Consider the following 15,147-nt stretch of genomic DNA (forward strand, 5'->3'; position numbering starts at 1 on the left):
ATTTCAGTGAAATCCTTTCCCCTATTCTTACTTCTAATCTAGGCTGTGCTGACCAGTTTATTTTAACTGAGTAACTTAATTGTTTTCACTGAACGTAGTATCGTTCAACATTTCTTGGTCTATACTTTGCCAGCTGGAAGTATTTAAATTACAACAGTATTTCTGAGACACTAAGATAAGCAGGGTGGGAAAGGTAGAATGAGGAGGTAATTTCCGTTTTGTTAAGTGCTGGCCTTCTTTGCCAGTGATTATTGCAACTATAAAACCTTTCTTGAAGTGAAAGTTTAGACATCTCAGAACAGCGTGTATAATTTAGCAAGAAGTGTAGGAGCCATAACTTTTGATTTCTGAATACAGCAAATCCAAAGGCAGTCCAACTGTATTTAATTCTTACAGGCATGAAGTTGATTGTGTGCCCGGTTGGTTATTAGTAGTGATCATTCCCACATGTTTCACTTCTCAGAAAGCCATTGTTTTAATTCTCAGAAAGTTTTAGTGGTAAAAATGGGTAAATGCGGTTTGTATCTGGCAACTAGATACCTTAATATGTTGATATTTTACCATTTATGAACTGTAGGACCTGAGATGGAGTAAAACTGATGTGAGTCAACTTTTTTTATTACGCTCGAGTGTGAGCAGTGAAGGTAGCTCATAGGTCTATGGCTGTATTCAAAAAGTCTAGCACAAAGAAAACACCTTGCAAAAGAATTTGTGTTTTAAGCCATTGGTGAGTACATAAGATGGGGTGGTTTGGGTTGGTTTGGTTTTTGTTGGGTTTTTTTGGCTTGTTTTTACTATCTAGAAGTAAAGGCAGAGCTGTAGTTTCATTTGCTAGAGCAGATTAACTCAGCTGCAGAACCTATTACCAATGTTAAATTAGAACTTAAGAAGTAGGTCAGTTATTACGAGGAGTTTGATGTGCTTTACCTTTTGATATTGATATCTAACTTCTCTTGTGTTGTTTCAAAGCAAGACACAGAACAAATCAGGTGACCTATCTGGAGACAGTTTTCTATCCGAGGACTTATCCTGAAACGTCCACAGTCTCTCTTTATGTCTGTGCAATTGTTTTGAGGAGTTTACCTTCAGCATCAATAGAATAAGTGATTTTAATGAGGTAAGCAGTTAGCATTAGAAGTTGCATACAGGATGTGCTTTTTAAAAAGAGTATTTTTGAACTTAAATATTTGTAGAGCTTGATTACAATTACAGCTGAATCCAGGTGCTTCCATGCTTGTGGCTCTTCAAACTGGATTTCCTTTAATATTTTTGACTGCTTTCCATTCTTGTTTTAAGACTTGTAATACATGTTTTAATCCTGTAATACAAGAATAGAAACTAGCCTTGAGAATTTCTATACTTACAATACTCTTGTAAAGCTGGGAATAAGGAGCCTTGGTTGGTCCCTGGTTTATCGCTGCAAGATAAAACATTGTTTGTACTCTTTCAAAGTCAATCTGGGATAGTGTCTGAAGTCAGTATCATGTATTAATCCCAGCTTTTCAATGTCAGTAGGAGTGGAAATACTGTAATCATTCCAATTTTACTTCTATATATTTTCCCTTAAAGAGTTCTCCATATGAATTTGTAAATTCCAGTATTTTGTACAACTCTTTTAGGCTACCTGGTTCACTCTGGAATCTGGTTAGAAGCCACTTGTGTATGTCAGAGTGGGTGATAGGCTGTCTTTTACTATCACTCGCTGAACAAAACTGCGTGTACTGATTAAGTAAGATTTGTTGTCAAAGGACAAAATCCTGTGTGCTTGCTTCTACATCCACAATATTCATCCTGTGCTTGCTGGCATTATCTTCAAATGTAATCTGCCAGAGTTTGTCAGCTGTTAGAGTAAATTTGTTACTACAGACCTTTTATAGCTATTTCATGTAGGGATTTAACTGAAACAGAAATTAATGCTTTCTGGAAACTAAACTCCAGTACTTGGCTTCCTTGATAGTATTTATATTCTTTAAGAAACTCACGTATGAAATGGTGTTCTCTTTCTGCTGACACCACTTGCAGCTGCTGTGAGAATTAGGCAAAGATCCATTATGCAGCAAATGTAGAACTCGACCAGTTTTCTCTTGAAATTATTTATCTCCTCAAGGGAGAATCTAGTACTTGGTCATCTTCAACAGACTATTTGTCCCTCTAAAGGAGTCTCTCTTCACCTAAGCTAAAAATACTGACCGGTATGATGAGTATAATGTCAGTGTTTTCTGTCATTTTCAGTTATGAGCTGATGCAGAGGGGGAATTCCTGGCTGTGAAGCATCAAAGGGATTGTCTTTCAGTTTCACCAAGCTAATGCTCCTATCTTGCCATTGTGTTCTCTGTGGATGGGTAAAGATTGATGCTCTGAGAGTCTTCTAGTGGTGTAATCAAGCAACATTTGCATTTGTCTTATGTGCAAGTTTTCCAAATTGTTGAGGTTTGTTTTCATACAGTTGTTAAACCAGTGCTTCCAGCCCCAAGGATCAACAAGGCATCTCTTTTTTTAATCCTGTATTATTTGGACTGTTGGAAAGGAATTAAAAAACTTTGAATGAATTGGGTGGATTTATTGTTAAATCTCTAGTGCTGCTGCCAGAAGATTTTGGGTATCAGTCTCATGACTATCTGAAGATAGTCATAGCACACAGGAGTGTTATAGGAGTGAATTAGCAGTGCCGTTTTTGGAGTGGAAAGAGTGAACTAGAGAAGTCAATCCTTAGATACAGTTGTTCTTGCTAAGATTTTGGGAGTAGCATGCTGGTTTTAACACACTGCTTGCTATAAATGGGAGCAACCAAAGTTACTTTTCATATAAATTCACCTTTTCAAATGTATTAGAACATATTTAGTGAAAGTACTTCATATAGATATGCACTTAAATTTAATTGTTATAATGTTTCTGCTTATTAGAAAGGTGAGTTTGACAAGTATGGACAAGTTGATGCTAAGTCAAGGGGAAAGAAAAAAATCTTCTCACCTAGGATAATTTAAAAACAAATCAAACTGGGGTTTTGCATAAAGAATGCTGACCAAACTGTGAACAGATGAGTTCTTCACTGCATCACATATATCTCTGTGCCTCTGGATATGTGAGTATTCTTAATTGCTGCCCTGGAGGCTTATTGATACACTGGATGTTCAGTGTTTAAATAGAATGCACCCAGGAGTTTAACGACTTGAAAGAGAGCATGATTGTGGTATTTATATCCCTCAGTAGTTACGTGTGCGAGAGAAATTGGTTAGAAGGCAGTCCCGAGGTAATACCTGGGGCCTTTTCCCTGAGGCATATTTGAAGCCTGTTAATAACCCTGTTCTCTGCATTTTAGTGAAGTGTTGGCAGCTTGGCTCAGTAGTGGCGTGTGTTCCTTCACTTCTCTCCACTGTCTTTATCCTTCCAGTATTACTACTGACATCCCCTTTTTATGCAGGTGTCAGCTGTCTTCTTGTTACTAAGGCCCAGATTCTCCAAGAACTGAGTTTTCTAATTCTCATTAAATTCGCAAGAACCGAGTTCTGAAACAATAATTTAAAAAGACTTAAGTGTTTTGAAGATTTCAGCCTATGTATTCACATTGTGTGTTCCTGATTTAGCCCTGCAGTGGCATTCATGTATGAGAAGTATTTATTACCTTAATGCTTGCTCTGTTCAAACTCGGGTGTTTAGTCTTCAATTATGACAGATGGCATTATTAATTAGAATGATCCTCTCCCATACAGGGGGAGATTAAGTAAGATTATGAATCAGGTCATACTTCCTAGTAAGAAAGGTATTGAGAAGAAAGCTTTTCAAGAGATTGTAAATGGACTTCTTCATCCCTTTTATGTAGGGGAAGGTTGCTGCATTAGCAGAATATACAAATTCATGTGGAGAGGACCTTAGCCCTACAGATTGCAAGATTATGAATTATGTATTGATGTCCTTGAACATATGACTTGAAATGATTAATTTTCAGTTGTTTGTTGATTCTGGAGAAGCAGAAAGTATAGGAATATCAAGCTTTCTTACCTTAATCTTGGAGGAATGCCAGTTGGCAAGCAGATGGGTTTCACTGGTGGTGAAAAGAGAATTCGGAGTCCAAATTACTACTATTTTATTAGATCAAATTCCTATTTTGTGTATACATATGACTGGGATTTGATTAACTGCCATTGAGATAGAATAGTTTAGCAAAAATGACCAGGTACTAATAGACAACGTTCAGAACATTCATCTGTCAGCTCCCTGGAGGAATTTAATTTCATTTTATTTTACAGCAGAAAACAAACCAAATCCTTAGGTTTTGGGGTTTTCTGTTTTGTTTGGGGGTTGAATATGAGTTGGGTTTTGGTTGTTTTTGCTCCTGCAAGTGCCATCCGACGCAGCAGCTCTGATTCTGGAAGTTCAAGATTTAATACAGTCTTGAAGATTTGCCAAGAGGGTTTTCTCTACTGAGAAAGTTAACTAATACTATAATCTTTCTTATGTAACTGCTTAAAGCTCAGGTGAAAGCTCTTATCCAATGTGTAGATTCACTGTAATTTAATATATGTATTTGTCTGGAAAATGGAAGGAAGTAAATTTTGTGAAGTATTCTTGGTTTGTTCTAATAGTTTTTTCCCCACTGAAAACTTGTACGTAATTTCCAGTGATACGTGAAATAATTCTTTAGGTCAAATACATGCTTCCATTATCTAGTTATATTTAACTGCTGATTGAGTAGGTGGTATGCTGTGAGTAAGGAGTAGTAACACTTAGGGTTTTATTTCATTTTGTTTCTCAGTGAGATGTACAGACTGAGGTGCTTTTGGTTTTCTTTTTTGCAGCATTCAAATTTAAGTTCCCTGAAGGATAAAGTCCTATGAAATTGCAGCAATAATTGAAAGGTCAGCGGGCAGCTTTCATCAAGAGGGTATGGTTAGCTTAGTATTTACCATGCAATATCTTTAATCTTGTAGTGGATTCCTACATAGGTGATGAGGATACCTAATGAATGCTCCTCAAAAAGTATGTAAAAACATGTTGTCCCATCTTTTCTGTAGCAGCCCCACATTTGCTTCAGTCAAACAAATGTGCTTTTTGTAATTTAGTGTAACAGTGAAGAAATTGTGGATTGAGGCATAAGAAAGGTGTTTCTGCCAATTACCTACTACATTACTGGCACTATTAGCCAAGTGATATATGAATCAGCTTGCTCTAGGCTTTCCTAATTGGCAAAGTGTTCCTAAATGTTCTGCTGAGTTTGTACTGGTGGTTCAGATGTGGGAAAGCATGGAGATAATTTAAAGCAACAGCAAAGCCATAATACTACCTTTCTTGAAATAATCCTTCATGTTTAATACTGCTTTGGTGCATCAGTTTATTGAGTACCACTCCCGGTTTTATGGAAGGGCTGAAGACTTGCCATAGCTGCAAAATAGAATGCCTCAAAATCAATAAAAGAGAAAAAGTGGCTGTATGAACGAAACCAAACCTTTCTCTGAAGGGAGGTAAATGAACAGGATCCAAATATTGCCTTGGTCACATCTTCTTTTATTGCAGTCTTTCGGATAGCGATGAAAGGTTCAATATCCTCAAAAGGAGTGTTGGAAAATAAGGCTAGGAGAGGACCTTTCTACTGTTGCTTACAGAGATACCATCTGTGGTTTGGGAAGTCTGTGAGCTCCAAACTACTGAAGGTTGCGGGTATCATCAGTTACTATTTTGTCTTTATTATGTGCTTGCACTCTTTTGTAGCCATCTACTGTGAGCTTCCCTCAGAGAGAGAACGCTGGGCGAGGCGAGCCTTTAGTTCAACTTTGACATGTCTGTTCCTATTTCTTGGTTTGCTGTTTGCTGAGTGCAAGCAGGAAGAAAGGGCTAATAAGAGGTTCTCTGCTGCTGGCTTGTCAGTGAGGTTCTCTCCTTCCTTTTGAACAACATCAAGGTATTCTGCCCACCAGAATACGAAGTAATGCCCACGCTTCTGAAGGCTGTTACTATTTGAAACTGGGGAGAGCTGCTGAGGAATGACTTACAGCCTTACTCCTTAGTCACTGGACTTCACTAAAAGATCACGTAGGGTTAAGGAAAATAGACATGTTTGTGTGGCATTTCTAATCAAACATGCACTTAGTGTTTGTTTCCCTCTGCTTTAGAACTTTTTTTGAAATTCCGCTTTATATCTTCTGAGGAACTGAAACACTTTCTGTAAAACATTTAGTTGATTGAGGCTGGAAGTGCTCCTGAGGCTGGCCAATAGAAGCAGAAACCTGTCTCTAACTTTATTTGAAAGCCCATCCTTCATTTAATAGTGCATCTAAAAATGTCAGTGTCAAGTGATGCATTTGGCCTTTCCTGTGGTGCACCATCAGCAGGTGCAGCATCCTCCTGTGTGTGGAGAGCAATGGGAGTTGAGATGAATTCTCATCATGCAACCAAGTACCATGTGACCTCAAAGATTTCTCCATCTGCTGTGTTGAAACAAGCACAGGGAAGGCGCTCGGCGTTACTACTCCCGAGTTTCACCGGGTAGATCCATATGACATCAGGATTGCCTTCAGTCAGAAATCTTGAAGTGCAGCTTTGCTGGGTGGGTCTCTGAAGAATTTGAAAGGGTTTTGTAGATAGGGCGTGTTTACCTTTGTCAAAGTAGTGAGTGTAATGCCTCTTCCCTGCTAATGTGCTTATGTTCTCTTGGACTGCAACATCATAAAGGTAGGAATTCCTTTTTCTTTCCTTTTTTTTCTGTTCCGGGGTGGTTTTTTTTCCCCTCCTCTCTACATCTCATTTGTGTTTGGCGTTGTTAGCATGTGCTGGTCTAACACTGCCTGTTCTGTAAGGGAAGATTAGGGTGACTATTGTGATAGTCTTCAGATAAAGAGTGGAATAGGTCCTAATAAGATTTTATATGTTGCCACTAAGTGTTCCAACCTGTGAGAACTGCTTTTTGTTTTAGAGAAAAGTAGTACAGGTTACAGTAGTAGTTTTGCTCTTCTTCTTGTATCATTGTTCTGTTAAGTGCTTGTAAGACCACTGGTTTCTGAACTGGAAGAGGGGAAAATTTATTAACAGGAGAAATAATGTTAGTTAATGATGTAAATGTGATTGGAAAAAAAAAACCATTTTTGCATTTAAATAGCTTGAAAAAGCTAATTCTAATTTTGTTCTGCTAAATGCTAAGAAAAAATGTTCTGTAAGAAATTAGGTCTAGCAAGTTTTTTATAAGACTTACCTGTTGAAGATCAGAAGAAGCTAGTGCTATAAATAACACATTTAAACAAGCTGCCAGGCAGGGTTCTTTCATAGTAATTCTGTAACAGTTGGACGAACCCTGTTCATGTTTCCTCTCTTTTTTGTACTGTATACCTATTTTTAGCTAGCTTCCTAGCTTGGGTCACGTCTTCAACTGGGCTGCCACTTTTGATGAAGAGGCTATGCTGGTTCTTTAGCTGAAGATCTCTCTCTTACATTTGTTAGAACATGAAAAGGCTGCCAAACAGTAGCTGAAATAATGAAATACCAGTTCTGTTCTGGCTCCTCCTCTGGTTGGCTTTGTGGGTGGAGGATGTCTGGGCAGGTTAAACTGCAAGGGAGAGGATAACCAACAGGAGGAGAACGGAGAACAGCGGAGCACAGCAGGCTTAGTTGGATTGCTGGTTCAGGGTGGTGGAGAGATCATTAAAGCCAATGTACAAGCTTGAGCCACTGTGTATACATGAGCTGAAGACTCTGTTTGGGGAAGCTGCAAATAGGGCAGTTTTCCAGAGCACAAATGCACCAGCCTTGTCCCTTTCACCACCTCCCAAGGGCCAATTTAAAACCTTGAGTCATGTGCAGGTGGAGAAGCCAACAACCTTTGCCTCTGCATCCTCAGGCCCTCCCTCTAGTTCCTTACTATTCTGCTGTCTTCATGTGGTTTGTGGTAGTTGTACTTCTCATGATGTGCTTATCCTGGCCACTGTGTACCCAAATGCTGCTCAGTTTTTCTCTGCCCTTAACACTTGAATAAGTGACCAAAAAGGCTCACAATTCTAGTAAAATCTCCATTAAATAGCTTAGCATTTTAAGTTAGACTTCAGGTTTTTATTTAAATAATTAGGTAGCCTACAAAAAATTATCATTTTTGCATCTTTCCCCAGTAGTAACAATTTGAAGAAAAATTTCATACTTACATTCTGACAAGTGTTACTAATACGTTCTTGAAGCAACTGGTGGTGTCTATCTATTAAGAACCTGTAGTTTGGATAGGGCGTTTTTTTGTTTTCCTCCAAAAACTATTTTTTATCTCAAAATTATTGCAGATACTGGAGTTATTTCACAGCTCTTTATCCACCTCTCTCAATGTCACAGATTTTTAAAGCTTAAAAGCACTGTAACTGTACCATGTGAGAACTGCATTTCACTTTCCTCAGCTGCCTGCGATCAGCTAAAACCATTTTAGCTGCTCAAAAATGATTTACCTTTAAGTAGAGAGAGCATGGTAACTTCAACCCACAAAATGAATGATTTCAAACAGGTCTCGCTCTCTGTTTCCCCCCCAGAGAACAGGGAAAAATATAAAACTCACTTGCCACCTTAATTGAGATTTATTCAAAGTGCTATTTCATCCTGCTACAATATAGTACCCAAGTTACAAGGTAATGTGATAGAATAGTAAAAGAAGTAAAATACTCTAATTGCCCTATAACCAGGCACTTAAACTGTTTACAGTTGAGATTTGCACAAGCTGGGGAGTAAATTTGAAGTTAAAGGTCTCAAAGCAATCTTAATTCAGCTGGTTTATGTGTATGGAGTATTTCAGTGTTTCATCATAAGAACCTCTAAGTTCAACAGCTCTTTTATTCTGTGTTGCCACTGGTTGTGTGTGTAGGCTTGGTAAGATGCCGTTCACACTGTGGCTTGGGTTCTGCAGAATTCAACTGAATCGTGTTCTCACTTTTGGATGGACAAGATGCAACGTGATAGTAGCATCAATCCAATATCCTTCACTCAGTTCTTTCCTCCACAAACATGGTTCAAACCCTTTATGCCAGTTAGATGCAAAACACTGCTTGAGCAAATGCAAAAAGCAGAGCCTAGAAGCAGGAGCAAGCGATGTCTTCGACTGGCAGATACCTACAAATAACAACTGATGCCTGAATAAATGGGTTTGTGTAGAAGAAACCAGTGCAGGGCAGGGTTGCTCTTACTGCCTTAGGGACTAATAATCCTTTAGCATAAAAAATTCAGTGGAGAAGTTAATCTGGTGTCACATCCTGCGAGTTCCCAAACTTTTAAGTATGTCCAGAAGATGGATAAAGCAGCAGTTGTACATTGGAGAGGCTGTATGGCACAGTATCAACTGTCAATACAGATACTAAACCATTCACAAGTTGGGCTCTGTGCATGTGGGGGGTTTGGATTTTACTAAAACTCACTTTCCTGTTGTATTGGGATTTTTTTTAAAGGTGTCTCTTAGGTAGTGCTGCTGCTCTCCTCAGTAGGAGGAAGGTTCTATACCTTTAGCAACAAAATGAAGGTCCCGTATTTTTCACCTGTCTCATGATGGTGATTGTAGTTGAGCTTCTTTAAACAATGTGCTATCTATTTGGTTTAATGTTGATGAGTAACAGCCTGGAATAGCTTTTCTATCTCTTCTGATATCTGGGAGACTTGATTTTTCCAACAGTTGCTGCACCAGCTTTACCAGTTCTACCAAGTGATGAAAGAAATAGGAGAATTGTGTTATTCTTGCTTTTCCCCGATTTCATTCTTTCCCTGTTATACTGGAGTCGCACTGGGTAGATCGTCTAGTAAGATGCTTAGAGAAATTCAGGCTTCTCTCACTTGCATATTTGTGTTAATGATCTATTGGGTTTTCTAATCATTAAATAAGGACAGGAAATCCTCCAGACGTATCCTTCACACCTGGATATCACCTTCTCTTAGTCCTGGTTTTGGAAATGCAGTTTTTGCAAGCGAGAGCTTTTCTGAAGAGAACACAATCAAAGCTGTTTCTTTTTATTCATTTCCCAGATTGCAGCAGCCAGAAATTCCGCTTCAAAGCAGCTCCTGAATTTGTTTTTCAGAATGTAGCCATGTAGCTTTTGTCAAACCCAAACTTGCCGTTTTTTGCTTAAAAGCATTAAAAATATGAGATTCTTTTTTTAATTGAGTATATCAAGGATCCAAGGAACAGAGGTTTGAAAGAAACTTCACATTGGTACTTCCTGACTGTGTAGGCTTTCCTTTAATTATAAAGGATGCAGTTCCTGAAGTAATCGTTCCTGATTTTCCTGTTTTAAAGTAGCCCATTTAAAACTAGATTGGGCAACAGAGGAGATCCTTCCTTAGCAAGGAAGAGATTCTTTACTTGGAGTATTGAATTTCCAAGATGCAGGGGAACTGTCCAGGTTTCTAAAATATCTGTATTTTATTGTCAGACTGACTTTCAGGCCCTTCAGGACAAGGACAATGATTCCAGTTTCATCAATGAAAGTAATATTGGTGGTGCTGGTGTAAGGATAGGAATTTGGGAAGAAGCAGGGAGGGGTTCACCCTCAGTTGGGCAAAATACGGATCACGCATCTGTTGTCATTTCTCATTCCTGCTTGCTTGGTGCTGTAAAGAAGGAAGTTCTGAGCTCAGTGCTCTTAGCAATAGGAGTTCAGGCTGGGTAGGCTTTCAGTGTTCTTATTAGAGCTGGTTCCAAACCAGGTCAAGCTGAGCCTTTGCATCCACTGCCTATTCTTTGGAAGTTGTGTGTGGGAGCAGAGAGTAACAGCTTGAGAGTTTATGCAAGCTTGAGATACCAGCTGCCTTTGAACTACAGTATTTGTAGGCTGATCCCAGCACTGGAACTGGTTACCCCCACTTATGGTTACACTGGAACACATGCCTTTGTGTGGTAACCAGCTCCTGACAAAAGTTACATCATAGTTTTACATGCATCTGCTAAGGAAATGAACGTGGGTTCCAGGGACTGCAGTTATAGCGTATCTCAGAGGCAAAACCTTCTCAGCAGCTTAAAATGAGCCTGTTGCAAAACACACAAGTGATAAGAAACTGGTTCTCCTATTTCCCACACAGATTTCGGGCAGTATATGAGGAAATGCCCATCTACCTCACCATCACTGCTCATAGCCCCTGGCTGGCAGACAGGACAGCTGAAAGACTTCTACCTATTAGTGCCTTCCTCAAAAGGATGTGTGGTGGCTGCCTTCCCTTTCCCACTCACACTATGGAGGCATCTGCTGAGTATCAGCTTCCTTTCTATACACAAAAACATACAAGGTACATGTGGGACATTTCTCAGCAAGCTGAAAGAGCCACAGCTTTTTTGTAGTGCTGGAGAAGAGAACCTTGCTTGTGTAAGATGTATGTGAGAAAACAGTATTTATGGAGTTCCTATATGTTTCAGGATATATGTGATTTAAGGAGGGATTAAACTACTTAATCACACAGCCACAGCTTCAGCCATTTCAGTGCAGAAAGAGAAACTGCAAAATGCTCAGGTCATTGCTGCCCAGATGTGTTTGAAGGGACTTCCACACTTCAGGTGCTCCAGGAACCTCATGGTGAGAACTGAAGCCGAAGGGAGACAGGAGAATGTCCCAAGTAGTTGAAGAGCTGCTATTATGAAGATGGAAATGTCCAGGATTGCTTGGAGAATGGCCTGATTTGCTGCAGTGAAAACAGAGGTTGGATGTGGGGTGAAGATCCAGTTTAAGGGTAATGAAACATAAGAACAGGCTGCAGACAGATGTCAGTCGTTTTCTAAGAATTACTTGGACAAGGTTCATCAGGGATGGTCTAATCCCATGTGTTCCAGGCAAGACCTGGTACAAATACAGGTGATCACAGGAGAAAGAGGTTTGGAGAACCCACCTTTCTATGAGTCTCTTTGGTGTTTGTGAGGAAGGATTTCTACTGAAATTTGTGGAGTCTGGATCAGACCCCAAATCCCAGAATTCCATTAAAATTTAAGTTTAAGCATGTGCTTATGAGCTTGGTTTAGTAGAGATGTATTAACCAGTTTAAGACTTGAAAGGTCTTAAGGTAACTTGACATCCATGTATGGAAGGAAAACATGACTTAGTGAGATCTCGAGAATCCGCTATGAAAATATGCACTACTGGTTTTTTTTTCTAGAGTAAAGTGTTTTGGGTGCATATTCAGTTATAAATCCCTACAACCCATCTCACCCTAATCCAACTGTTCTTTCCATAGTGTTATAATAGACTGGCCTATTTTTATTACAGTTACAGTTTGTGATAGTTTGCAATGCACAGTCTAGTTTAAAAACATTGATATATTAGGAAGCAGAACTGTGTAATGAGTCTCTCCGCTGGTCTTCTAGGGCTGTTTGTCTGCAAGCCTTTCTGTCTGACCTAAGATGTCATGTTTCAAAGCCCTGCTTCATTATCATGGCGCCTGGTAGCTGTAGTTAAGGGTCTGTTAGCAGCCCCATTATAAATCCCTACTTCCAGGAGTTTATAATTCAGCAGTAAAAAATTGCTCTAGGCTGAAACTTGGCATATAAAGTCTCAGTGCAGGAACAATTGTGATTTCTCCCTCCTTTAGTTTTGCATTTTCTTATACACATGATTCATTCAGTAGGTTTTTACTGTCCCCTTTTGGCATTTAAAAAGATTAAATGGTTGGGTTATTAATAGTTCAATACTGACTACTGTGCTGGGGCAGTACATTGATTCACAGTGTCTGCTAACCCAGCTCTGATGGATACAAGTGGCTGTTTCACAGACATGCTGCAAGGCTTCAGCTTAGTGAGAGCAGCCTGGTGTGGATGACAGTGATTGCTCATTGAGCTGTTGATTAAAGTGGGCTTCAGAGCCAGCCCTGTCCCAGCCTGGAAAGCTGGTGTGAGTGCACTGAGTGTCCTGATCCAGCATGGGCAGAAGCTGCGTGTGGCTGCAGGCAAAGCTAAAGCCATGTGGCTCCTGCTCACATAATGAGGAACGTGAAAGGGCCTCAGTAGGATTTGATCTTATCACTTGATCATGTACAAATGCATCTCTGTGAGATCTTCTGATGGGATGTCTGATGCTACAAGGAGACTTGCTTGAAATTCTCCCATCTCCCTTCATTTCCTTACTGGAAACTATGGTTCAGTGATATCAGTTACTTCCTCATGTTTCGTGTGGTTTACAGGAAACTTTAGTATGGAAAAAGCTGTTTAATTTTATTATTCCTAGAAATTATAGAAAAAAATACATATTTCGGTATTATGGAAAACATTATAGGAACTTCTATTTTTATTGGATTTTGTATTTTTATAGGATATATAACATGTTTGTAGTGTAAAGTCCTTACAACTGAAGGAGGGATAACAGAAATGTATAAATATATAATGTAGATTGCAAAGGTTAAAAATGAGACTTTATAAAAATGAAATGTTTTGGTTTAAGTGAGTTTTTGTTTTCTTTTTTTCCTTCAAGATCTAATTTTAGACATTTTATTCTGATCTAGGATTTGGTCGCTGTTAAATCACCTTATTTTCTGCAAATCTCCCCAAGAGCTTGCTGTGCACTGTAATTTTTACACTTGGTCCTGTGCACAGGTGCTTGCAAAATCAGATCAAGGTATATATTGACATTAGCATATTAAACAGCAGCAATTCAACAGCAAAATGTCTTCATTATTACAGAACTGAGTTGCGCCCTGGACTTTCCCATTTCTTTTTCGCTCTTCTACCCACTTCATTTACAAAGGCAGCCTCATGAAGATCAGTTCTCTTTAGTATCTTTTATGTATCGGTATGATAGATTATAAGTGAGTATTGCAAAAGATTTGCCCAGGTACTAAGCAGTCTGGTATGAAGGACTGAAATGTGACGGCAGATTACCTCCCCCTTGGCAGATTTCAAAAGCCTTGCATTGGTTTATACCAGCTCAGAATTTAGCTCTATTTTTATCTCTGCTGGATTATAACCCCCCTTGCATGCTCTAAACCAATTTTCCAACTTAATCTAACTCATTTTTTTTCTCTTTTTTTCCCCTGAGAGGACAGACCTCCTGGATAGGTCTGTTTCCTTTCGATTTAGACAAGGACACCTGAGCATCTTTATAGTGCCTGCAGGCTCTCTGTAGAGTGCCTCAATTGGACCTGCAATACCAGTGCAACCCACGCAGAACAGGATAGCTTGTTCTCGTGGGACCCAAGCCTCGTTTGCTGCTTGTTCCTTATCTTTAGGGAATATCCTGCCAGCTGGGAACCACTGTTCTTCGCACCAAGGTTCAATATGTTTTATTTCAAACATTTTCTTTTCAATACATCAGGAATAATTTTGAATCATCTCTTTCTTTGCTTAGCATGGCGCACATATTAAAGACACTCAACAGCTGGTTCTGGTGGGAGAATATCTGGATGCCCATCAATGTCACGTGGGCACATTTTGTAGACCGGGATGGACTTGTCTTTCCAAAAGCACATCAATTATATGCCACAATTCCATATGCTTTTGTATTGCTGATTATCCGGTTCTTCAGTGAAAGGTAAGAAACACACACACAATTCTATGCTGATGTTAATCCTCATTATGCTAAAAATATTTAAAAAGTAACATATCTTTAGATCAAGGTTCTTATGTTGTTGTAAAGGAGGATTAGTCGGTGGTTTGTTAGAAAGATCTAGTACAGATAATAGGGCAGGAGAAAAATTGGGAAATATTTTCACTACTAAGAACATGTGGCTGTGGTCCAACTAGAAGGAAAATATTTCTATCTAGCTTTTGTAGAACATTTGGATAACTCTGGTTACCTCCTTTCACTAGAGATACCATTAATACAAAACCAATTGGGTTTCCTTTTGCTTTTCCTCCTACGATGGAAGGGTAAAGGTATTTGTCCTCCAAACCAAACCTCTCCTTTCGTTTGGTCCTCCACCAGAACATTTGTGTGAGGCTGATAGATCCCAGGTGTCTAGCTGTAACAGAACTAGGCAGACTGGAGGGATCTCAAAGTTCCATGTGAGCATTTTATGCACATCTAGTAATGCTGATTCCTTTTTTTTCCTCACTTTGGCACTGAAAGGATTGCTTCTGCAGCTGGAATCTTATGGGACAGGCAGAGATTGGCTCCACAGAAGAAAGTTATGAATATATTAAGATCTGTAGTGTTTTGACTTATTTATTTGTGCCTTTTTTGCTCTAAAGAATGTGATTAGCAGGTTTCTCTAATTATTTCAGGATAGAATGAG

General features: G+C 39.2%; 1 protein-coding gene across 5 annotated transcripts in view; it reads left to right on the forward strand.

The window, feature by feature from the left end:
• CERS3 (ceramide synthase 3) overlaps positions 1 to 15,147 on the forward strand; it is a 48,100-nt gene that overhangs the window by 1,791 nt on the left and 31,162 nt on the right. Inside the window, exons 1-2 of one of the 5 annotated variants that reach the window (XM_030497482.1) lie at positions 1,052 to 1,117; positions 14,262 to 14,444. In XM_030497482.1, the coding sequence (XP_030353342.1) occupies positions 1,113 to 1,117; positions 14,262 to 14,444 (188 nt within the window). In that variant the 5' untranslated portion in view covers positions 1,052 to 1,112. Of the gene's footprint in view, positions 1 to 1,051; positions 1,118 to 9,387; positions 9,399 to 11,416; positions 11,508 to 13,444; positions 13,533 to 14,261; positions 14,445 to 15,147 lie in introns of those variants that run through there. The other 4 variants (XM_030497486.1, XM_030497484.1, XM_030497483.1 and 1 more) reach the window with 4 other exon arrangements.

Source organism: Strigops habroptila, chromosome 9 (genome assembly GCF_004027225.2).
Source record: "Strigops habroptila isolate Jane chromosome 9, bStrHab1.2.pri, whole genome shotgun sequence".
In the NCBI taxonomy this organism is placed as follows: domain Eukaryota; kingdom Metazoa; phylum Chordata; class Aves; order Psittaciformes; family Psittacidae; genus Strigops; species Strigops habroptila.